Source organism: Python bivittatus, unplaced genomic scaffold (assembly GCF_059951505.1).
Source record: "Python bivittatus isolate LINGU-HERP-01145 unplaced genomic scaffold, Pbiv_v1 ctg000700_np1212, whole genome shotgun sequence".
Taxonomy (NCBI): domain Eukaryota; kingdom Metazoa; phylum Chordata; class Lepidosauria; order Squamata; family Pythonidae; genus Python; species Python bivittatus.
The window spans coordinates 8,762,156-8,788,420 of record NW_028277098.1 but is presented as its reverse complement, the minus strand read 5'-3'; the positions used below and the strand labels follow the sequence as shown (position 1 = coordinate 8,788,420).

Sequence of the window (26,265 nt, the reverse complement as noted above, 5' to 3'; positions counted from 1 at the left end):
TTTAAGATGGGTGGACTTCAACTCCCAGAATTCGCCAGCCAGCTTCTTTTTCTTTTCAGAAAGAAAAGTCCAACTTTGAACAAGGTATATAAAAGGGTAACCAAAATAACCACCCAGCCAGAGTAAGTCTTCTATTAAAAAAGGTACACCTTTGGGGATTCTTCAATTTAGAAGAAAGTTAGCAAGGATAAATAGAAGGAAATAAATAAAAGTAATGATAGGCCTCTCTGAAAAAACTAGAAGCCAGGTTCATCTAATGTAAGAGATTTGGGAGAGAAAAAAAGAAAAAAAATCTTAACCCAGGTCATAGCTAAGCTATTGAGTTTACAGCTTCAAGAAGTTACTGCTTTGTAGAACTTTAAAACATATATATTTTAGGTAGGATAAAGATATCAGTGGTTACTACTGATCATAGTGGTTACATATTTTCTCCAGTATCAGAAATTGTTTGCTTCTTGGTATTAGGTTTTGAGGAGCATGAGGGGGAGGATGCTCTTCAACTCATGTGGTTTTCCACTGGCCACTAGTCAAGCCACTATGGGAATAATTGGGCCACCAGGGCTCCAAAAGAGCAGGAGTCCTCTGAAGTTCTTAAGTACTACATTGGAGGTACCATTATGATTTACTTGCCTTTAATGGAATATTAAACATGCCTCGAACATGTTTAAAACAGTTCTGGAAAAGCCTGTCTTCAGTCGGACCTTCTCTTTGGTAGAATGACATCCTTGCTATTGCCTTTAAGATTTAGGTCCTCTAATCCCAGAGGGAGTGGCAAGTAGAGAATGCTACTTTTTATTTTCACTCTTACTACTGCCTTCACACTCAAAAAAGAAGGAGAACCTGGGTCAGGGAACTTTAAGAGATGGCAGTGCCTTGAAACACATACCAGTTTTTTATGTTGGATTGATCTTGGCCTCATCGAGGGAGGAATCCCTCAGAGGGGACAACCTGTTTCACTTTGCAATAACAAGTTATATATATCCCTATATAACTTCCATCACTGTAGTCTGCTTTTAACAATCACCTTAAGATTTTGACCTCAGTATGAAGAGACTTGAAGAAGTAGATGATATCCTTGAGACATGCATGCAAGTAAACCCACTTAAACTCACTTCTTCTGGAGCCCTTGCGCAGAGTTTATCACAATATCTCCTCCACTCACAAAGGCCTGCAGCAATGCCCGTGCCTCTTGGGAGGCATCTTCTGCTGCCCTGCCTGTTTCCTCAATGGTATCTGCCAGCTGCAGATGGCTGAAAAAGAACAGGAGGAAAGAAGTTGGTGAGACAGTGAAGCTTATTCATGGGCATCCACCATCCCTCTCTTACCCAAAGAACATGGGACAACCCTCCCCAAAAGATAGTCTCATTCAAGCTCAGTTATCTCCTTTTTTTTTTTTTTTTTTAATAATCTGCGCTCAGTCGTTACCGACTCTGCAGTGACTGCTTGGACGAATCCTTGCAGTTTTCAAGGCAATTGTTTCGGAAGTGGTTTGCCAGAGCCTCCTTCCTAGAGCAGAGCCCAGCTGGCGTGCGCAGGAGGCAGGGTTTCCGTTGCTTTGCGCCCTTTTTGGGCGCGTACGGTTTTTCGCGCTTACCAGCAACTGCTCCCGACTCCTTTTTGTAAGGCGCCGCCAGCATTTTTCCTCCCACCGGAGTGAGAGTACCCATTTATCTACTCACATGAGTTTTCGAACTGTTGGGTTGACAGGAACTGGGGAGGAAACAGGAGCTCACCCTGTTAATGCAAAGGCTGGACTCGAACCGCTGAAGCATCGACCATTTCTGGCCAGCAACTTTCAGCGTCATTAAGCCGCTGCGCCACCGCATCCCCTCAGTTAACTCCTAGTGCCATTTTATTTTCTTGGCAAAAACATGAAGCAGTTTGCCATTCCCTCCGGATATTTTTTAAACTTCTCAATCTAGCTTACAACCCTAAGATTTTCTCATGGACAACTCTCTTAAAGAGTTGTTTGGTTGATGCTTTCAAAATGAGTGCATGTAACAGAAACAGTGTTTGACGGCCTGGAGCAGATAATGATTGATTCACCTGTTGGCTAATTTCATGGCTTCTTGGGCTAGGATTAAGAACCCATTCGAACCACTTCCAGTGTCATCTGGAGATGGAACAATCTGAAGGGGGGGAAAGTAATATCAAGATGTGATTCCATGAAGTAGAAGGCCCTTGCAGTATTTTAGAAATGGACACATTTTAACACAACAATTTATAATTTTGCCTGAGTTCAATTTCGCTCACTCTTAGAGGTACACAATAAAAGGACTTCATTTGTTCCAGACATACAGGGAAGAACTTCAATGATGCAACTGATAAGGGCATTCTCTTTATATTCATTCAGCTTCTGAATGGAAATCCTACTGACAGGAGATATAACTCCATGGAAGAGTGCGCGGAAGACCCCAGGTTCTGCCTCCAGAATCTTAAGTGGAAAGAATCAAGTAAAAATTGCTTGAGACCCTGGAAAATTACTGCTAGTCAGGACAGACAACATTGGGTTACATAACAAAGGCAGCTTCATACGTTTTGTGGTGGAAGATTGGAGCATTCTGATCTAAGTTACTTCTGAAGTACTGTTGCCATCCTAAGACTACTTCTCTCTGACTCCAGTGCATTAAGGATGTTTTGTTTATCCAAATAATGTGGATATTTCTAATGTCATCACTCATATCTCTTCCATACATACATGGAACAGAAGAACTATACTTGGTGATGCTGTTCCAAGAGGAACAAAAATTGTTCCCTTATCTGCAATCCCTGATAATGAGTAGCATAGTCTTCAATGGCATAAATTCCATAAGGATGTAAAACATTCCTCAAAATGCAGGTTCTATAGAGATCTCATACACTTTTCTACAATGTTTCTCCACTGTGGTGCCCATGAGCTCCAATGTGTCTGTAGACCTCTCCCTTGGTGCCTCCAGCCTCAAGGTCCAAAGCAAAGAAGGTTTTATGGGGATCTGAGGGTGGGAATGGGGGCAATTACTTTTCTAGAACCTTCCTGCTGCTGTTGCCACCCTTAAAATCCTACACAAATGCCAACACTAGGCTGAAATTGCCCTCCCAATGACAGAGTTGGGTCTTGGGAGGGGTTGGGGCACAATAAGGACAGGGACTTCTCGGAGGTTCCCATTCCCATTTTTACTCTTAAGGGAGGGGGAGCTCATCAAAATACATCCATTTTGCCAGTGAATTTTGGCAACACATTCTTAAAGTGCTAGGGACTTCGTGAAAACTGTTTGTCATGGTTATCCACCCCCAGTTTACAACGTGCTCATGTTTTCCAAATTTCAAATATGCCTACTGGCCAAAATAAATAAATAAAAAAAAAATTGAACACCCTTATGACGGATCCTTAGCAAAGTGACAATAACAATACTAACCACCCAGATAAATGATACTTTTATCCAACAAGGGAAGATACTTGCCATGCCTTCTATCTTTGCTTTACTCTGATCAAAATCCAAGTAAGCTTTCTCAACCAGCCTCTGGACATCTTGTACCTGACTCTTGTACTGATTGCGCAGAGAATTCACTCTACTGGCTATTTCATTTATCTCATCCAGATGACTCCGGTAAGTGAACTCTTGTGACTTTATCTTAGACAATCGGTTTCCCAAGGCCCTGTCAGTAGCTTATGTGTCATAAGAAAAGGACAAGAAACAGATGAGAACAAGAATCAACATAAAGCATATTGAAATAGACATGAAGGAAGTGGTGCTAGACAAATCTGGCAAGTAGATAGATTTCATGTGATTTCTGGAAAAGCCCACTTAGAAAGACAGTTTTCTCCCGATTATCTCATGTTGATAGATAGGAGAAGGGATAGCTGCCTACTCTTCATCATTAACATAGGCTAAGTGGACAGGCCATTTTAAATCCTGTTAAACAGATTTTACCCCCAAACTGCACATTACCCTTTGTGCACAAACTGTAGTTCCCATGTTGCTTGTTTAAATTAGCCAGATAAGGATTGTTACTGGGATCACAGCTGATAAGAAGAATGGCTTTCCTCTTTACCCACATTCCAGCCCAAACATGTCATCTGATACTAATAGGAATATTTGTACTGAAACCAGTTTGTATTAAACCATTTGTATTAAAACAGCTAAGACTAAATGTTACACATTATGTACAAGATATTCTTTGGCTCCCAGTTAAAAAGTTCCTTGCTGGTACATGGCTGGAAACACCCACCCACAGTAATAGTAACACTTTTATCAGTTTTTGGAATATTCCTTCTTTGTTGTCACTGCTTTGAAAATGTACAAGCTTCAGAAGAAGCTGGAAAATTAAAACATCCACAAACTGTTTTCTCCCCCAATAAAGTTCCATGCTCACATTTCAGCAGCTTTTTAAATAGACTGCTTTGTTTATTTGTGCCTTACTATGACCATGACTGAGCTAAATACTACTGATTCCAACAGAAGATCATCTTTAAAGCATTCCCATTAAACAATTGGAATGAAACAGAATTAACTTTGGCTGGATTGTACTCTCTGTAATGAACTGGAGAACTGTTGAATTTTCTTAAACTTTCTTTTTAATGGCTCAGTACATATTTGAGGAATTATGAAGCTCCGTGCTGATGAATGCAGAAAAGGAGTGGAAAAAGCCCTTTCTCGGGGGATTAATAGAGGTTCACCATGGCTGGATTTCTTTTCTGTAGGAGAAAAGTCCATGTGGTTCTCTGTCAAAGATGGGCAGTTCGTGACACGTGGACGCTGAAGCTTGACAGAGAAAGAAAGCAGATCCTTCTCTGCTTGGTGAAAGCCATTTATTTGTCTTTGTGTGAATGTTAACAGCTCTTGGTATATATTAAAAGAATAATTAAGTGCACCATTGTTATTTTTTAAATATAATTTGGATGAATCAACCTCCACTTTGTTTCTGTAACATCTGTTCTTTCTCCAGACCACAGAGGGATTTGGGAAGACATGAGTTACCTTGTAAAATCTCTGTGTCTTTCAAAACTCGCTGAAGCAGCTCCTCGACCTCCCTCATTTTCCTTTCCAGCTCAGCATTATTTGCTGGCTCTCCATTTGCCTGAACCCAAGAGGCAAGCATTTCAAGTCCCTGCAGTTGCTGGAGGTATTGATCTACCTGGAAGCAAAGCATATCATCTCGGTTAGCTGGCTAAAATGAATTAAAAAACATGACTAGAAGTCACCCAGAAAGTAACATTCAGTACTTGACTAGCAACTCCAGACCCTTCAAGGAACCATAGAATTGAGGTTCAAAGGAACCAAAACTCACATACTGTATGTGTAACTTTTATTTCAATTGCTCATTGTACTTGCTTATTCATTACACTGATATTCAACTCCTAAACACTCAGAGCAATTAAAATGCAATTACTGGGATGTCTCTCATTTCTGCAGGGCCAGATGTAGTTACTTAACCTAAGAACTGACTTATTGTGCGCCATTCATATGTGGTCTGCTGATTAATCTTCGATTAATCTGGTTAAAATCTGGATTGGAAAAACACTAGGCATTTTAAAATATTTTTATTTTTTAAAAATCTAACAGATGCCTTATTAGTAGGGCATTTCACCAACTCTCCTACACAGGATTGAGTGCCTCTTCCAAAATGAAGCTCACTGAACATGTCTTATTTGAGACACGTCTTAATTTAAGAAAAGAAATAGGGTTTCTTTTTCTTCTGAATGGAATACCGGTTCTGCTCATAGTTGCAAAGTAGCATTAGTTAGCTTTGTTGCAGATACTAACTCCAGTAATAGCCTCAGGTGTCCTATGTCCAAAGAATGAAGGGCAAGGGAAGGGAAAAGATTTTCATACAGTCCACTGATATAATGATGGTACTGAAACACCAAGAAGAGAAGCCAACCTGAGTTTTCAGTTGATTGTAGCAGATTGGACAACGGGTGTGTTCACAGCTATGCCCTTCAAATCCTGGCTTACAAAGGCAACTCCCATCACCACGACACCGTAGGGGCTCAGAACCCACTGAATTGCAATTACAAGCTACAAAGGGTAGAAAACAGCAGAATATTTAGAGGTGGCCAGATCACCACATGTGAACTGGAAAAGCAATTTCTCTTTCTGCTAAAGCAGCTTGCTTCAACCTGGCAACCCTCAGACACTCTGGGATTACAACGCCCAGATTATTTATTTATTTATTCATTCGTTCATTCATCCATTCAATTTATATAGCCACCCATCTCACTTTTACATGACCCCAGATGACTTACAATAAAAAAATAAAATACACAATATAAAAAATAAAAATATAACATATCGCAGCCGGGCATTATCCAACCAATCATCCCCGCAGCCAGGGATGAGGCTGGGGCAGAAAACCAAGTTGTGCCAACCCAGAGAAATAAAACACACTACCCGGTGGTATTTCAGACTAGCAAGGTATGTTAGTGCATGTTTAATTCTCTCGGTAATAGTTCCCATGTCCATCTATGCATGTAAATAACTAGCCCTAAGAGACAGAACATTCAGCTGGCTCTCCAACACATGAACCTCTGACTCTAGGGAGTTTAGTATAATTCAGATAAAGCTCTCTGGTTATACTGACTTTGAAATCAGCCTTCATTTGCGCAAGATAATGATGTACCTCGGCATCTCTCTGATGGGTTTGTGGATAAAGGTTGTCCAAAGAATCCATCCTTGCACTTGCATTCCCCTGTCAAGCGGTCACAAGTCCCTGAAGCATTTGGGTCAACAGTGTTACACTGACATGGTTGGCAGGGTCGTACTGGTCCACTTTCACCCAAGGGGTCTCCAAAATAACCATTGGTGCAAGACTCACATCGAGAACCTAAAAAGAAAAACAACAGTGAACAGCAAGCAGAGGAAGTCCAGAGCCAACATAGGAACTCCCCCTGAACTCTAGCTAGAGCACAGAGCTCTGTAAGTACCCACATTCTCTAATCGGTGGGATTCTACGTGCACACGAATGGCTCACACACTTGCAGTTCAGACTGTACAATATGTTTGAATTATTTCCTGAATTCTTTCTCTTAATATGTGTAACCCAGGCTACAGAAAGGGCTTGCAGTTTCCATACTTCTGAGTAGAAGGATATGCACATGAGTGCTTGGAACAAATCATTGGGGGTGACGGGAGCTGAAGAGAGTATGTAAAAAAACTCGGACGGGTCGTTTTTGAAAAACAGTTTCAGAAAAAGAAGCTTTGAACCACCCAGGTTAATGGAGAAGGCAGGGATACTTAGAGCTTTACTATCTGTTGTTTATCTGCTACAATTTCTCTGCTGGTTTTTATGAGATGCAGTTGTAAGAGCAATTCTACTTGCCTTCAATCCCCCAAAAAGTCCATGAAACCCTATTGTAACCCTTGCCTGTTTCAGCTTAACCTGATTAAATCAACACAATGGAGTTATATAAGGAAGGCCTAAAACAATCTGTTGCAACAATAAATACCATCGTGAACTAAACTATTTAAACACGTGCATAAACTTTTTCTAAAACCACATTATAAACTGTTTCTAAAACCACAGTGCATTATAGGGTTAACCATAAATTGTCTACCAGGACTTGCAGAACTTGAACTGTGTGTTCAACTGCCAGTATGGTGAGCCCTTGAACTACAGGTGTAGTATAGCATTAACCCAGGCAGTGAAGTACATTTCTTTGCCTACTCAAGCTAGAATTGGATTCTCTGAGGTAGGAAGAAATCTACAAGACATTTGCATTCCAACCAACCAAGCAATAATCAGGTTTCTATAGCCTTTGTTTTCCAGTTCTGATTTCTAGTTTGCTTCTTGAATCCACCTCCTTGAGCTCTAACATGACCTTAGAGTACTGAGTTCTGGCTTGCTCCTCATCCTCAGTCATACTTACAGGTTTGTCCTTAAGGTTTGACTCTTTCTTTGGTGTTGACCCACCAGCTTGTTCATTCCAGGCATCTGCCTTATTTCATATGACTGCTTGTGACTCACAGTCATTGACTGCATGGAAGCATACAATCCCCTCTTCCAAATTTGTCCTATGTTTCTGGTACCTCACTTCAGACAACAGGATGAGATTTATAAGATGGAATGCTCTTCCATACAAAATAATTGCTTCCACAGAAAACTAGATGTCAAGATGAAAGGCTCTTGCCTAGACTTCTCCCATGACGTACTACTCTGATTTTCTAGGAAATAATTTAAATGGAGGTTGTATTTAAACCTAGATCCTAAATCCTAACTCTGAAGTGATTCAGCCCAGGCAGAGCCCAAACATTTCATAGATAGCAGGTCTAGTCATTCAGCAGAATCTGGATCTGGAAGCCAGGATCATGTTCAACAGCATCCACAGCAACTTGCACATAGAAAAGAGGCAGGGCTCACGTCACAATGACACAATGCTTCTGACACCACTCTGACTCCCCCTAGACCCCCTCCCCTACACAGACGTCACTGGCCAGTACTGAATTTCTAAAAAAACAGCACAGGGAGAATGCATTTGGAAGTGGTAAACACAGGATGGTTATGTAACAGTTTCTTGACCTCTCCCTCACCCCATCCAACATTTAATTCCCAGTTGCTGCAAGGATTATTTGGGAATCCTAACTACTGAAGAGGATGGCCTATTCCCGTCTTTGCTTCTATTACTTATTAGCTCTGCAAATCTGCAGAGAGTGATGTCCCCAGACATGTCACTGTGTGCCTTGTTTGCCCTGCCACGTATATACAATCACCTCCCACCCTTTTGCTAGACTCTTGCCTTTCTCTTGGAAAAAGAAAGCTGACTTGGAAAAAAAAAAAGGATTGTCAGACATTAGAATATGAATCCTACCACTGGCTCCTGGAGGGCACTTGTTACAAACAACTTCCTGGGTGCCTGGCAGGATGAAGCAACCATAGCCACGTTGGCATGGGCATGGCTGGCAGTTCTGTGAATCCCAGGGAAGACTGTAAAACCCAGTTGGGCAGGCAGCACTTAGGTGCTCCATGTTTTCATCTCCTGAATAACACTCTCCTGAGCAGAGATGGAAAAAGAAAAGATAGAGGATTTGGTTGAATGGAGCCTTGCATCAGAATCCAGTGGCTTCTTTCTTTTTATGGAGAAAAGTTTGAAACAGATGAGATCAAAATGAAAAATTCTGAAGGAAGAAAACACTAAATATAGAACAGAGCTTGGTGTATCTGAGCATGCATATACACACAAGTACTAAAGTAGCCTTTTCTGAAGAATGTAAATTCACTTTTGAAGGGCAACGACTGTCTTTCATTTTGTGTAGATAGAATGTGCCCATTAATTTCACAAATGGTAGCTTATTGTAGTCATCAGTCACACCCACAAAAAATGATACAGAAGAACTATTCATTTGTTGAATCACAGCTCTTTTGTTCCTGAAAAATTTAGGATCTAAAACTCAGGGACAAGCTTGTTGCTTGCTGATGCTCAGATAGATGAAGCCCCTTTCTGATCAAGGACTCTATGGAAAGTAATTGCTTTTCATCAACTGACAAAGTATCAGGAAATGCTTGGGAGAGAAAAAAATAAAAGCAGCTATTCTCAGTCTCAATCCAAAATGGCCCGTTTGAAATCCAAGGAGCTGCCTATCAGGTAGGTTATCCCTTGCACTTTTATAAAACGTTTTTAAAAATCATTACATAAGAGCTAATCATACAGAATATTAGCAAGTAATCATGTCTCGAATTCTGGGTAGGCAACGACAAGAATCTTAGCTGTTAACCTTGCTTAAATGGCAATAGGCTTGAAAACTTTATAGCAGCTTTCCCCCTATTATTGCTGCAATAATTCTGGTTTTTCCAAGCCACATGGGTAAAAAACAAATAAGTAAAAAACCAAAATAAGTAAAAAGTAAACACTTCATGCATTCCAAAAGATTTTCCTCCAGCTCTTTTTGAGTGTCCATTCACTGAACATTTTAAATAGAAACTCTCAAGGTTTTTGCAGAGTTTCTTCACGGAGAGGGAGGCTGATCACATTAATGAGTGTGACTCTATCTCTATTTATCTAAAATGGTGGATATATAATATGGAAAATATGTCCTCATGCTCAGTCCTCCATCACAAAGAAAATATCTCCTGATCACCATATAGATGGACCCTACAGTGATTTTGACATTCTTGCCCTTTCAAATAAAAATGAATGGACAAAAAAATAACCCATCCACCATGACAGACCCTTAGACTGTGGATTCTCTTACCTGTTTCTGTATCACAGGTTCCTCCTCCCTGGCACTGACACAGCACACATCGCCTGAAGGCCCCAATGTTACCCAAGTTCTCCCTCTTGTACCCTGGAGCACATTTCTCACAGAATTGCCCTTGGTATCCAGTTGGACATATGCATTGCTCCACCCAGGGGGCTGGAGAGCCAGTGCCTGGCTGTGCCGAAACCAAAATGACATTACTGAGGTATCCGATGCCTAAAGAAACAGAGTGTGATTGCAGGAAATATTCCAGAGAAGAACGTGACAAACTTAGGCAATGGCACCTGGATCATGTCTAACAGAAAATAGAATATGTCTAGGGATATACAGAGATCTATTTCCAGATGTCTTCTACATGTCTTCATTCAACATTTGTTCTCTCCTATATCTGCATTAATCTTTTTTTTTAAAAAAAAGTTTTAAAAAATTAAAGAAAACTAGATACAAATGAATGTTTAAACTTTTCCAAGTATTCTCTGATAGTTCTTCTCCAAACTGGTGTTTCCAGATGTGTTGGACTTCAACTCTTATAACTTCTTGGCAGCATGGTCTTTGGCTCTTCAATTAAATAGGAGAAGCCCTTCCCCATCCCCCAGGAAAATACTTTGCAATCTTCTGTGTGATGCAGACATTCTGTGCTAGAAACACAGAGCAAGTCTGGGAAACTTTCTGTGAATGTAAAAATGACTAAAATCATAGCTTTAGTTGGCTGACAATAATCTGTTTTTAAAATGTGTTCTTATTACCTTGTGTTCTTTCAGATTATAAAATTGGATAGAAGTTTTCAAATAAGGAATCAGCAAAAGAATTATATACAAAGACCCCTTTTTATGCCCAGTTCCTGATCCCAGCTCACCAGCTCCATGAGTGGCTCTGATCCGAAGAGCTGACAAATTCCCAATTAATTGATGATACTCAATGTTACTAAGCCTAGGGCTCCAGTTACTACTTGGGTGTTCATCTAACCTGCAGGCCAGAGATGAAAGAAAGTTATATGAAAAAAAAAAATCTGCATAACCATCCTTGCATACAAAATATATCTCTACAAACACGGCTAGAAGTGAAAGAAACACCAGCACTGTTGTATCAAGAAAATGGTCACAAAGAATGAGAAAACAACAGCACTCTGAGGCCAAGGAGGAGCTGGAAGTATGGCATAGATTTTCTGTGAATCTCAGAGAATCAAATACAGTTACAAAATGCAACTACCTAGTAAATCAATATAGTATCTTTTTCAATAATTTTAGAGAGCTAACTATCCTTCCTTAATATCAAGAAATCAAAGTTGCAACCAAAGCAACAATAAAAGTGCTTCCCACATGCATACAAAAATTAATATAAGGCTGGAGTAAGTTTCCTTCAGATCCATTAGTTCCAGCTAGCATGGCCAATGGCAAGCAACTGTAAGGGCTCTACTCCAGTACAAGAGCTGAGAGCCCAATAAATATGAAGGGGCCAGGGTGGGAAAGGTTGAGGTACACATAAAGTTCATAATAGGCACCAGCCAACTGTGCTGTGGTTTAGCATCACTTTGGAGGAGTCAGTGCACATACACTAGCATCAGCGCAAGTTCTCCCATGCTACAAGGGCGGATCAGTGGTGGTTTGTTCATTCATTCATTCATTCATTCATTCATTCATTCATTCATTCATTCATTCATTCATATAGCCGCCCATCTCAGACTTTGGGCAGCTAACAATAATAAAAACAATCAAACAATTAAAACAATACAGAACATGAAATATAAATACAGCCAAGAAATCTTTAAAAAAACATTGGTTGATCAGCTGTCCTTTGTTCAGGAATTCCTAAGAAGCTTCCATGGAGTTGGGAGGTTCAAATGACATAGTTAGAAAACCACATATCTAAGCAATCAAATCATTATAAAATAAAGCCTTACTGAGCTTGTTCACACAGGGACATATACAACTTTTGATTATTTGACTTTTCCTTACTGATGGGTAAACTGGCTCTATTGAAAATCATTGAGGCGATACAATACTGAATGATTTGGAAGTACTATTTGTGGTATTAAATCTGTGATGGTTCATTCAAATTTACATCATTTAGTATTAAAGTTATCAAGGGCTGGCAGAGAATAAGTGTACTATATGAGCACAGAGTCGGTAATAAGGAGTCACTGAGAAGGCTGTACTATTGACTTTAAAGTTTGAGAGAGCCCTTAAATATTGCAGGCAATTTACCTGAATGTGTAAGTCTTGCTGATTCCACAAGGTAGCATCCTGCCATTAGGCATGAATCGGGTCATGACTCTTAAACCAGCTCCTTCCAAGATGACATCATGTGGTGAAGGGCGAAATCCTGGTCGGTTCACTCGATAATCAAAAGATAACATCTGTCCATAACTCAGCTGCTGGTTCCCAAGGAACCTGGCTACAAAAATGTACATAGCAAGAACAGTAATACAAATAAGAATAAAATGTCTCAGCAAATGACATTTATAAAGAAAATGCCATGAAAAAGTTTTATCTAACAACACCAGCATGACTATAGAGCAGTAGAGAGGACTTCAAGGGAATCGATGAACATGAAAGGTCTACATCCCATAGCCTAGCTTCTGATTGCATGGTTATGGCATGGTTAAGAAGCTGTTTGTTTGCTTATCTACTTATTTGTTATATTTTAAATCTGCTCCAGACAAAAACGTGTCAAGTTTACTAAAAAAGATCTTAGCACACATCCACATGGGGATTCTGAACTGGCTGGACATGTGTTCCTCTGGATGTCAGCAGTGTTGTGGAAGTCTAGCTAATTTACTTCCAGCTCAACTGCTACATAGTTGAATCTGCTTCAGAGCTATGCTTTTTACTTTTTCCAGCCCAAGAATGTGTTGGAAAGAAATTATGTATAGGGACTCAGGACTGTGTCTGTCTATCCTATCTATCATTAGGATAACTCTGGAAAACCAGAACAGAATGGGATCAGATTTGTTACGATGGGAGAAACCTACAAGAGAAAGATTGATCCCAAGGCGTGCCTATGGGAAAGGCATTTGGGCAGCATCTCAGAGTATTGCTGCCTGCTTCATTCTAAGCCTTTCCTGGTCATGTGAAATGGAGTGGAATATATGCATCCTCTTTTGTGCTTTCTATGGCATATGAACTCAAAAATAGCAATGCAATATGAGGGGAGGGGAGAAACACTTATGCTCCCCTGAAGAAAAGGCAGATGTCTCCGTGGCCACTGCTTGCAAAGGGGTTGAGAAAATCCCAGAAACTGTGCTCTGCATGCTTGCCTTGTTGTGCCTTGTTTCATTTTGCTTTTTTAAAGAGACCATGGTTCCATTTTCCCCACTGAAAAGAACCCTTACCTCACCCCTCTTATGGCTCTGAGCTATATATATAAATGCCCTATATAGCTCCCTCTTAAGGGGAAAGCATGCAAAGCATGGCTTCCCGAATTCTTCCCCAACTCCTTGAAAACAGTTCTGCTGTAGGTCACATGACGGAAGAGGGAGGAGGGATTTAGAATGGGACAGGCAGAGACATTCCAAGCTATGTCCGACTGCCTTTCCTGTACGGATGCTTCAAGGGACTTTTTTTTTCCTGGAATTTTCCAGCTGAATCCAGCCTATTTTCAAACTTGGTTTTTGTTTTGTACATTTTCAAATTTTGCCCTGTTCTGTTTTCAGAGCATCATTTTGCTGACAGGCAGACAAGCCTGTTTCCAAATTTCTTTCCAACATTTGATTGGGTTGGAAGGAAAGAATAAAAAGCATGAAATTGAGCAAAGATATGTCATGCTTCCCTTTTTGTTCTGCTTCCAATGTTGCAAATAATAAGTTCTAAACTTCCTTCCTGTGTGTGGTAGGTGAGAAGATTATTGAGGCATGGCAGTGGTTTTCTGTTCTTGTTAGCCTTTCAAGTAAGCAGAAGTTTAAAAAAAAAAAAAACCTTCTGGGCATTTGAGGAATGAAAATGATGGTTGTGTGGAAGTGCCCTTAAACAGTTAATTATAATTTGACTAGTTAAGGCACTTCTAGTTTGACTAGAAGTAACTAAATTACTCTGGTTTGGACAGGGTTTTATTATTGTAGATCTGGTCTTACTCAAGATGTTTGGTGGGGAAATGCCACATTAGTGGCTGAAGATAATTTGCACATAAAAAGTCTTAGTATCTATTCCAGCATCTCTAGGTAAGGCTGGGAAAGATTCCAGTCTCAAATCTTGTAAATCTGCCATTGATCAGTGTTAACAGTACTGATCTCACTTAGTATTAAGCATCTCCCTGTTGTCTATAAAACTAACACATTTACTAAGAAAAGTAAATATATTAAATATTCTAGACCAAGAAGATTAAGACAGTCTCCTTGTTAAGCAGGATAATTATCCATTGCATGCTTTCTGCACATTTAGGATTCATAACTAAGTAGTATTCAAGTCTTTGATAGTTGGTATATTGGTACACAGGCTAGGTCATTTTACATACTATATAGCTCCTTGCTGAAAGAGCACACTTGGCTTCTCCTTATTTAATTCTTCCTAAGTAAGAAATATTTGGAGATTGTTGGAATCTTTACACTTTTTTTCCCTTGTAGCTACACTAATCATGAGGAATATTGGGTGAAGGATGACAGAAAACCATGCTGAAGCATCCTTGGAAAGACTGTCTCATGTTATGTCAGCTACACACAGCTCTAGGTTACTTACAGTACACTATTAAAATAAGACATCACCCCAAAGCCAGAAAAACATAGGTGAGTGTAAATGGGACCCAGGCTGGAGTATATGATTATATAGGAAAATTTTAAAAAGATATCAATGTCATATTTTGCTGAATGGTCCTTTTGAGGTGTTCCTCTCCACAATGGGGCATGGAAATATGCACCTGGAGCGACAAAATAGCTGGAACCCGGCCTTCTAGCTGTCACAAAAATTTCCTTGTGATGTGGAGACCATTGGAGCTGTAATGGGGATCCATTTTCTTGAGCTTGCCAGCCTTCATCACCTGAAGTACAAGGGAAGCACAGTTTACTGACCTGAGTTGGAAATCCAATCCATAGTCACTGACTCAGGAAATGTGACAGGAGAGAAGCAACAACTTCATCCATTGTATGTAGTTGAAACAGAGGTCAATGCAACCACATTTCCACTCTACGTACTTACTTTCTGAATGCAATGTCTTTTTGAAAGGGGCAAAGGAGCAGCATTCCCAACCAGTACTGTCTCTAGCCCTGGGATACCTCTATACCAGTGTTGTCCAAACTTGGCCACTTTAAGATGAGTGAACTTCAACTCCCAGAATTCCTCAGCCAACATGGCTGGCTGGGGAATTCTGGGAATTGAAGTCCACTCATCTTAAAGTGGAACACTGCCCTATACTAAGAAGATGATTTTGCCTAGAATGATTCCTTGCTGAAAAAGTTACTTTCTACACTAAAGAAGTCACTGGACATCTCTTTACAGACTCTTACTTATAGATACGCTACTTGAGGACACAGGCACCCTTCAGCGATATGAAGCTAGTATGCCAAAGGCAAGCCATCACTTTCTGTGCTGCCCCTTGACCAGTTTTATAAATAAGGAAAAATACTGCAATGTGCAGCATCAGTACCAGGTGACCAGAGCATTTCCAGTTGCTGATGTTGGGCCTGTTTACCCTTGTTCTCAACATCTGCTGGTCATTTGGGAACCCCAGGCTGAAGGTCCTTGGATTTTGGTCCAAAATCCAGCCACGGCTGCTCCACTGGTATCTGTAAGAAGCCCTTATACTGTGGAGTCCCTGGGGTTCTCTGAGCTTGGTTGTTTTCTTGCCAACGTTCTCTTCTATTGGAGCCCTTATACTGCTTAGCTGTTCTGTTTTAAAGAAATCCCAGTGACCCCCTGTTTAACACTCTGGGTTGGTATGTCTGAAAAAGCATGGAGACTCCTGAAAGTTCACTTAGAATTCAAGGAGCTCTTCAGTAAAATGCAAATAAATAACAGGAGGGAATGATATGCTAAATATGCTGGTGGAAATGAAAACATAACACGCCAATTACTTGACAAGCAGGGGTGGGGATTGGAGACATCAAGGGCCTTGTCAGATCTCTGTGTGAGATGGAGTCCAAAGTTCATTCGTACCCAGCCAGCCCCTCCACTAGTAATTTGGCCAAATACTTGGAGGCCTGTATTCAGCTGCATTCAGCATCTCTGTGACCGTTTGATTTACACCCAGATTGAAAGAAAAGAATGAATCATAGATGAGAGAGAGAGATAAGTTACGTGTTACTTATGTTATATTCACCTATAGAAAGAAAACAGGAACAGGACACTTATTAAATATATTCCTCATATGCTAGAGTTACAAAGTAACATTTGAATCAGCTCCGAGTATGGATCAATTTCAACTCTTCTCAGATGGAACGAAGCAAATATGGGAAAATTAAGCAGGCATATAACCAGAAAAAGAATGCAGATCATGCAAATGCAGTGAGGTTTTTTACCTTGTTGAAATGAAGATGTAATTTTATGGACACTATAATTTTTCCCACTGGAGCATGTAGTTGAGTGTCCATAACAGAAGCATGGAGAACAGCCCTCTGGATTTCTTGCATTTAAGTTATAATAGCCCTGCTTGCAGCTGTGAGAGACAAAAATCAAGACACCAAATTGTAGTTCTCTTAAACATTTTGACAGATTTCCCTTCTGGATTCTTCTGCTTGTCTGTTGTGATATGAAAATATCTGAATATCTAGCCTTAAGAAACCTCTGCCCAGCAAAAACCTTCTGGACTCTGAGATTAGCCATCATTAGATATTCTAGGCTATCACTGGGAAGAAGCAGTATGTTTCTATTCAAATGATCTTTTCATGGTAGAATGGCTATCATTTACCCCACACAGAACATACAAAAGCTACAATCTGGTAAAAAAATGAATTTGATCCATGGTATATCAAGCTCAAAACAATTTGTACATATGACAATTTGGTCATGTGAGATCTCAGCATATATTCCAATTCCAATGCACGTGAGAAAGACTTGAGTGCCTCTTTTTTTGCTTGAGTGCCATATCTTTGTTTGCACTAAAATTCTGGTATAGTGTCATCTGGATTAGCACAGCAAATTCCAGTCTTTTTCCCTACTTGACCTGTATAGCTTGTATAACCTGTATAACATAGCTTTTAGTATTGGACCAAGATTAAGTACATGAGTGTACTCATACATCCGTGGACCACAGCCCCACCTTACAAATGTCAACCCCTTTTCACAATCCATCAGAAATTGAAATAGCTGTATAAATAAATCGTATCTAAGGATTCAGTCAGATACTTTGTCCCCTGTTCAATATCTGCATTCTCTACATTTTACAGACAACCATAATTTAAGTACAAGTTAGGCTATGGACATGGTAAATGTACTTCATGTACATGTCAACAAATTTAAAAGCACAAAGCATGAAGAAGTTATGAATAATCAAAAGTTATTAGACATAATGCAAAGTGGGATTGCTCCATTGTCCTACTGATATGATGATTCAAAACTAAAAAAAAGGAGATTTGTTTTTACAGCCAGCATGTATCAGCCTTCTACAAACATCTAGCTGGTTGCTACTAAAATGCTGGTCTAATCCAGCAAGGCATGTTTCATTTTGAGGAAAACCAAAAGCAAAACACCACAGCACTTCGGTCATTTTTATATTTCATTCTTTGCAAAACATTCACAGGCATGTAGGCTCAAAGACTCTTGATCTTAGATAACATGAAATGAATGTGTGTTGTACAAAGACTCTTGATCTTAGATAGCATGAATTGAACGTATGTTGTACTGTTCTAAGATCTTTGAGTGTAATGTGTGAATCTTTGCAACAAGAAGAGACTCCAAGACCCTTTCACCCATATGTGCTTTGGAGAAAGGTACAATAACTGGCTTAAAAAGTACAAAATGTACTTGAGATCTAATGTAGGTTTGGCCTGGATCTTTCTGAGGAAGAAAACAGGCTGCCTCCTGACAAGCAATTTAGCCTAGGGATACACTTTATTACAGACACAAACATTTGGTTTCTTCTGTAGAAATCAGTTCTAGACATTGTGTACCAGCTGCCTTAAAAGACGTTAAAATAGTGCAGAATTTTAAAGAAAAGTTTGGGCAGAATTCTTTAAAGCTGGTTTAGATGCAGGATGTCATGTCCTAAGATAGTTGCTCTGGCAAAAAATTAGATTAGACTTGTTGATTAACACCATCATGTGCACTCTGACATAGGACTGCAATCAATTCTAGCTCTCTACGGCCTAAATGTGATCAAACATGGTATCTTATACGGAGATCCCTCCTTCTCCTTCACAATACATAGTTTCACCTACCTTCTGTACTGAAGTCACGGAACTGAGCTTTTCTTTACTCCTGCTAGCCATGATGCCCCCTTTTTTGGTAGCAGCTTTGTGTTTCTATGAGCATGTAGTTATCCTACACTGTGGACTAGATGGTGGAGCTTCTCCTGAGAAATCTATCCTGTAAACCTTCCCCCCACCTCCCCACCCCATATTCCAAATCCCCAGTTTCTTCTTCCCAGTGCGTTCTGTCCAAAGAAACAGAAAGAAATACCTATAGAATTATTTAAAGCTATGGGAGAAGCAAGTGCTGAAAACTCCTTATCAACAAATATAAAACAATATTTATGTGGCTGAGAAATTTGAAAATATTGGTGTATATAACTATAGTAAGAAAATAGATACAAGAGAATGTGCAAATTGCCAGTCCCTTCCTTATGCAAGTAAACTTTTGTTTACAATCTTACAGAGAAAAGTTGAGCCATACATGGAAAGATAAATGCAAAATGTCCAAGTAGGCTTTAGAAAAGGCAGAGGGGCAAGAGATCAAATAGTTGATGGATAATACAGCAAAAAAATTAAGAAGGGGGTTACTTTTGCTTTATTTACTACAGCAAAGCCTTTGATTGTATACAGTAGTTCATGCTAAAATATGGAATATATTAAGGCTAATGGGTTTGCCAGAATACTTGATAATTCTGAGACCTTTACAATGAACAAGAACCTATTGTAAGAAATGACTTTGGAGTGAGACATATACATATAGGTCTGTATCTGTTTAACTTACACAGCAAATCTATTATAAGAATAACAGGAATGGAAGAGATGACAGTTGGAATCCAAAATTGGTGGTTGAATCACTAACAATTTGAGAATGCAGACACCATTTTCTTATGGTGTTAAAGTACAGAAGACTTAGAAGACTCATTAGGAAAAAAAAATGGAAAAAGAAAAAATCTGGGTTCACATTTAATAGTAAGAAGACAAAAGTGAGATCAACCGGTATGCTTAGTGAATTCAAATCTGATATGGAGAAGTGAAGGGGGTAGACAGTTCTGTTTCCCTGGGCTCAAAAATAGAGATAGACAACGAGGTGGAGAAGTTAAGAGGAGATTAAATCTACAGGGGACAGCAATGACAAACTTAGACAAGGTAATGAAGGATAATGATATTTCTATGTATGGCTGTGAAAGCTGAACACTGAATAAGAATGAGAGAAAGGAGACAGTTTAGAATTGTGAATTTGGGGAAGAACAGACTGTCAGTTGGTTCTGGATGAAATCAAGACTGACGGCTCCCTGGAGACAATGATTAAGAAACAGCAACTCAATATTTTAGACAAATGATGAAAGCAGATGAACAACTATGCTTGGCAAGGTTGAGGAAAGTAGAAATAATGGAAAATAATGGAAAAGGTGGATAGATTGGATGAGGGTTATCAATGGAATAGCCTTGAAAAAGCTGTTATCACCAAGGACAAGTCAAGGTGGAAGGAATTTGTCCATTCAGTCACCTGAAGGTTGGTCCAACTAGTTAGTACCTACCTGTAAAAAGTTGTGAAATTTTCCACAATTCTTTTATCTACATTGTTTGATGCAGGTTCCTGCCCCCCAACTCCCAAATGGCAGGTGTGTGTGTGTGTGTGTGTGTGTGTGTGTGTGTGTGAAAAACAGTAAGGAAAAGATAAATTCCTAGAGTTGTATAGAGGTTGGATTTATCTTGGCTCCCAAAAATTCTGTTGTACCAAATCAGACATTACAGAGCAGTGTATTTTCAAAAATATTGAAACTCACAGATTTTTCCTCAAAGCAACTGAAATTGTCAGAATCTAAAATTGTGATATTACATATCAGGTTTCTTACTTTACGTACTGACTTTGGCCATTTCTACACTAGTGATTAGAGCAGTGCTTCTCAGCCTTAGCAACTTTAAGACGTGTGGACTTCAACTCCCAGAATTCCCCAGCCAGCATGCTGGGAGTTGAAGTCCACACATCTTAAAGTTGCTAAGGTTGAGAAACACTGAATTAGAGTGTCATCATAGCATCAACCAGCCATCACTGACGTAATATAGAGCGTCTCATTACTGTTACTTTGGTACAATGATGGTTGGATGACTCCAGATGTTATGAATTGCTAATGAGGAAACGACCTTTCATCCACTCTACTCAGTAACCTTGATTAGTAATGAATCAGATACAGGGTACATTTATGTGGGCTCATTCACTAAAATCTGACGAATTGGAGCCACTAAGTATAGATTCTCTGATGCATTTTTGAGAGAAATCACAGCAAAAAACAAAAAACAAAAACCCACAGAGAACAAAACAAAAAAGGTTTTCCATAGAAACTCTATGCTCACACCTGTCACATCGCTCTCCTGCAACTGCCGTCTTGCAGACACAGCGTCCAGAAATGCACTGCCCTGTGCTTCCAGATGGATCACAATCACACTGAGAGCTCCTGAGAAAATAAAATGCACTTTTAAACCTAAATTCCATATTCAACAGGGGAACTTGCAAGCATTTCTATATACAAGAAACATAATAAAACAAGACTGATCCCAGTTAGCTAGCTCAAACTACTGAGGCATAGATGGAAAATACTTCAGCACTGTATATTGTCCATTCATTAGACCAGTGGTTCTTAGCCTCAGCCGCTTTAAGATGTGTGGACTTCAACTCCCAGAATTCTGCAGCCATCATGCTGGCTGGGGAATTCTGGGAGTTGAAATCCACACATCTTAAAATCCACACATCTTAAAGTAGTTGAGGTTGAGAAACACTCCATTAAACAGACTAGACCTGCTAGCTTTACAGAGTGTGTTGTGTGGGCATGCTACTAATCACTTTCTTTCATCCCTAACTAGACATCCATTTTGCTAGGGAAAAACCAGGACATTCACATTGTTATCAGCCGATGAGAGAGAATAGTGGAACTATTTTTATGATAAAACTTAAAGTGCAATATGTTTTTCATGAACTCTAGTGCTGCAGTTGTGGGCTCTGGTTGTTATCCTATGTTGCTTTTTAAAGTCCAAAAGCTCTTTACAGTCATGGACAGTAAGAAAGTTTAAAAAGTAAGCCATGGATGTTGATGGATGTTTGAGCCTCCATTCCTTCTGCCTATAGTTTTTGAAGTGCCTTTTCAAAATAAAATCGTGAATATCGTTGTTCCTGGAGAGCTAATTCCAGTGTAGGCCTTGATCGTCCTGCACACCTTGATTTTTATTTTATTTTTTTAATGTGTCCACTCTCCTCAATATTCAAAGCAGATGCTACTTCCCAGCCACCTTCTAGTCCTCCAGCTATTTAGCCGATAGAATCCACCCCTACCAATATGTTACATGCAACGAATGTAACCCCACTTTGCTTGGCAGCAGATAGAAGCTACGATCTTCTTGATGAACTATTATGGAAGCAGGCAGAGGAAAAGAAGATTGCAGCCAGAGTAACAGATTGGAGCGTGTGTCATGCAAAGTGAGAGTGACACACATGTCACTGGGCTAAGTAAAAATGCTTGTACCGAACTGCTCTTGTTGTGACAGGTAGGGGAGGATGAGAACGTATCTCTTTCTAAATAGTACTTGCATGTCTTCAGGCCACACCTAAGAGCAAACAAAATTCTTTTCGTTTTGTATCACTTTTTCAGATGTTCTTTCACAGTTTAGTCCATGCTTGTTTTTAAATGCAGTTTCTCTCAAAATATGCATAGTTAATGCATCACGAGATGTTTGTGGAGCCAAATAACCCACTGCAATGTTCCGAGTCCTGAAAAATTGTATTGACTAGATGTTCTGATCCTCCCATCAGTGAAGGAGGTCACTTCAGTTCATCATGGAGTACACAAAGATCAAATTCCTCCAGCATTCCTAGTAATTTCACACCATCCATAAAACACAAATTGTCAAATTGTTCCTCAGCTGCAGGGTCCCCTGCTGAAAAATGAATCTGCACAAAGAAAACAGTGTCCTCTGACATTGATATACAGTAGCTTCTGAAGCATAGTGATCTTAGGCCTACTACAGTATATCTGGGCTGCAACAGGCTGAATGACCACAAGAGGGCAGTAAAGCAATAGTGAAAGCTCTACCCCTTTGCTGCCATCCAGTGGTTGTCTGGGGTTCTGCAATCCAGATGTGGTAGGTCTAAAGAGACTTTTAAAAATGGAGAAATTCAAACATATACTCTCACCAGAACCAGCAAAATTGATTAATGCAGTTTCCCATAGGCAATCTCTAGCCCTTTTAACAGATGGAATGGGAATTTTATGATTCGGTGCTTCTCCATATAAAAATGCAGAAGATCAACCAAATTTGGTTTTGTCAACTTATTGAAGCACATCAGAATTTCTGCAAAGACGCAATTATCAGTGATTGACAGTTCCATAAACCTGCAGGCACTTACTGCAGTTGCCCAACAGCTGTGCAGCCAGCCTCAGAGAAGGAATGGAAATTATGCTGGCATCGGTCACATTGATCACCTGTTACACCAGGTTTGCAGCGACATCGGCCATGGGTATCACACTGTGCACTGACAGAACCTATGAAGAAGAAATGCAGAAACACAACAGGCTGATTTCTGATTCCTGTAGGAAGCATGATTTATTCTCAACATGCTTCGGCTAGTAGACCAGCTCTGTGTGGCCCAAGTTTAGCCTAGACTTAGTTATTGTTCTGTGACTTAATAACCACACATTTGGATTATTCCAATGCAATCTTACTCATTGTTATTGTTGTTGTTATTTTAGTTCTACATTACTCTTCCTTCTAGAGTGGAAACCCAGAACAGTATACACAAGAGGCTTAAAAACAATGTTAAATAAAATGGTAAGGCAATAAACCCAAACAGAAGTAGGTTCGTTTTACAAAAACAAAAGCAATATAATGTAAAAGACAGTCTGAAGCTGAAGCTGTTGTTACAGTATTACTGAAATATCTGCGTTACAGGTATGCTCTGGGTTTCCACTCTAGGAGGAAGAGTGATATAGAACAAAAATAATAACAACGATATATAATATTCAGAAAGAACTCTGATAGCATTATTACAAAAGCCAGTTGGATGGATGGGATCTTTACATTAGATCAACCAGTAGATTATCATGATGAGTGTGTATTCTTTTCTATGTTAAAAGATAAATACCATCTGCCAATTCAATATTTTATTACGGTCACAGACCAGAATTACAAATAAAAATGCATTAAAAATGAAATAAAGCAAAAGAGGATAATATATTATAGTGAATGGTGGGATCATCGGTGGGCAAAGTCTGCCTAATTTTACAGATGGGGCACAATCTCAGCTCATATGGAACTTTTTTGTATCGGCCCTCCAAAACTGCTGTGGGAAGAGCGTTACAACATGCTAGAGTTAGTGCCCTTCGGAATTTGGAGACAGTTATGTAATGTAAATATCTCACTGGTTTATAAAAAGGGGTGTGACTGCTCAAAAAAACGTTCTTAGTAGAGCAGACATGTGCCCCTGTGGACAAGGGGCTATTGAAACTACAGCTCATATCCTGCTACACTGTGCCTTCTATAAGGACTCACGGACCCATTTTATAACTCCATATTTGGTAAAATACTCGGGAAATTCTGAGCTTTTTTATGTACAGTTGTTGCTATCTGATCAATATGATTCAGTTTCTCTGAACGTAGCTAAATTTTGTTACACTGTCTGTAAAATTAGGCAGACTTTGATTGCCCACTGATGATCCCACCATTAACTGTAATATATTATCCTCTTTTGTTTTATTTCATTTTAATGCATTTTTATTTGTAATTCTGGTCTGTGACTGTAATAAAATATTGAATTGAACCATTTGTCAGTTACCATCCACTGGCAGTATTCATAATTATGTTTACTGACATCTTGATTGGGACTGACAGCATTTTCAATTTCAGAGACGCCTAAGTTATTAGACAGTACCATTAAATCCTATGAGACCAAAGCCCACAATCAGTTTTTATAAGTATCTGTTATCAATCAATTAATCTGGTATGCAAATTTTAAAGATTGAATGGACTAAGAAACTGAAGACCCCCATTTTGCCTAAACAATGTGAAAATGTTTTAATGTCAACACCAAAAACCTCATGAAATCTTAGATTATGGCTTATACAACAAAAAATATTTCAGACTTATTGGACCACATTGCGTTTGTACTGAAAAGGAATGAGTAAATTGCAATCAAACATTTATTTCCCTCATTGATCAGCACAACATTACACAATCAACCCAACAATTTGATTAGGAAAAAATAGTCAAAAGAAAAAACACTGCGCTTGAATATGAGATAACAGCATAAGACAAAATGTTTATTTCTGCTAATAGTATAATTATTGTTGTTAGTACTGATTGTATAATTCTGTAATTCCCATTAAATCTATATTTCTGGCTATAAACTGATGGTTAAATCTAAGATACATAAGCTGAGAAGAAAGACTTAAATCTAAAATGTCCATATCTATCAAACCAGCAATCACCTCTCATCTGATTTTATGGATTGATCAACTGAGTAAATCACAATGTATGTTTATTTATTTATTTAGCAAAGTTATATGGCTGCCCATTTCACTGCATGTGACTCTGGGTGGCGTACAACCAGCAACAATTAAAACGATATCATGACCATTGAAACACTTAAAACAATAAACATAATAAAAATAAATAAAAAGCAAGATTGCTGGAGAATAACAACCATCTAGGCACAATACAACCATCTCACAGACTCCCAAAGGTTGCTGGAAAAAACACATTTTAAGGGCTTTCTGAAAAGCTAACAGAGATGGGGCTAACTTCACTTTGGAGGGAATGATGTTCCAGAGGGTAGGAGCCATCGCTAAAAAGGCACATCTTCTGGGTCCCGTCAGATGGAACTCTTTAGTGGACTGGATCTACAACATACCCCTCCTGCTTGACCTGATGGGACAGGTAGATGTAATCAGGAAGAAGCAGTCTCTCAAATAACCTGGTTCCATGCCATGTAGGGCTTTAAAGGTCAAAATCAGCACCTTGGATTGCATCCAGAAGCAGACCAGCAGTCAATGCAGCTCAGAGAACAGAGGCACACATAACTGTCCATGTAGCTGCTGTTGAAGCTTCCGGATGCTCTTCAAGTTGTCATTGGAGATGCAACCAGATGCAACCATGTTGTTGGGGAAGGAAGGAAGGAAGGAAGGAAGGAAGGAAGGAAGGAAGGAAGGAAGGAAGGAAGGAAGGAAGGGAGGGAGGGAGGGAGGGAGGGAGGGAGGAAGGAAGGAGGGAGGGAGGGAGGGAGGGAGGGAGGGGGGGAAAGATGTATTGCACTATATAATTTCATCCTTTATAATTTCTAGATCATACTGATATATTCTATATGCAAATTCTTTGATTTTATTTCTTTGAATGTCACCAAATTTTGAAATGCCACCTGTATTTTAGATTCTATGTATTAGTTTTGGTTTTGAAGTTATAGTTTTAGTGTTAATGCTATTTTATTATATTATATTCCATTGCATATAAGAAGCCATATTAGTCCAGTGCTTTCTACTTTGTATTTCTTTTTATTTGTCTGTTTTTGTTTTATGCTGCTTATTGACCAAAATAAAGTCTGACTGATCAAAATAAAGGCTGACCTTTGTAATGGTACTGATATCTGAAAATTCATGGAATAAATAGATTCCATCAGAGCTTGTAAGACACTCTTTACATTCTGAGGACAGGATTTCTTAAGCATAACTTTCAAGTTAATTAAAAACCCCAAAAGGTTTTTGTCATTTCTAAAGTTGTTCATAAATTTGTTTTTAAAACCACAACAGGTTACACAGATTCCATATTGGGAAAAGT

At 39.3% G+C, this 26,265-nt stretch overlaps 1 protein-coding gene across 1 annotated transcript in view; it reads right to left on the bottom strand.

Annotated features, from left to right (window-relative positions):
• Positions 1-26,265, bottom strand: part of LAMC2 (laminin subunit gamma 2) — a 54,328-nt gene that overhangs the window by 9,693 nt on the left and 18,370 nt on the right. The window contains exons 3-16 of the mRNA XM_007425369.3: positions 22,847-22,982; positions 20,805-20,903; positions 16,618-16,754; positions 15,021-15,140; positions 12,377-12,566; positions 11,029-11,138; positions 10,167-10,388; positions 8,786-8,968; positions 6,601-6,804; positions 5,863-5,999; positions 4,959-5,115; positions 3,441-3,646; positions 2,047-2,129; positions 1,113-1,250 (exon numbers count right to left, since the gene is read on the bottom strand). Coding sequence (XP_007425431.1) covers positions 1,113-1,250; positions 2,047-2,129; positions 3,441-3,646; positions 4,959-5,115; positions 5,863-5,999; positions 6,601-6,804; positions 8,786-8,968; positions 10,167-10,388; positions 11,029-11,138; positions 12,377-12,566; positions 15,021-15,140; positions 16,618-16,754; positions 20,805-20,903; positions 22,847-22,982 — 2,122 coding nt within the window. The remainder of the gene's footprint in view (positions 1-1,112; positions 1,251-2,046; positions 2,130-3,440; positions 3,647-4,958; positions 5,116-5,862; positions 6,000-6,600; positions 6,805-8,785; positions 8,969-10,166; positions 10,389-11,028; positions 11,139-12,376; positions 12,567-15,020; positions 15,141-16,617; positions 16,755-20,804; positions 20,904-22,846; positions 22,983-26,265) is intronic.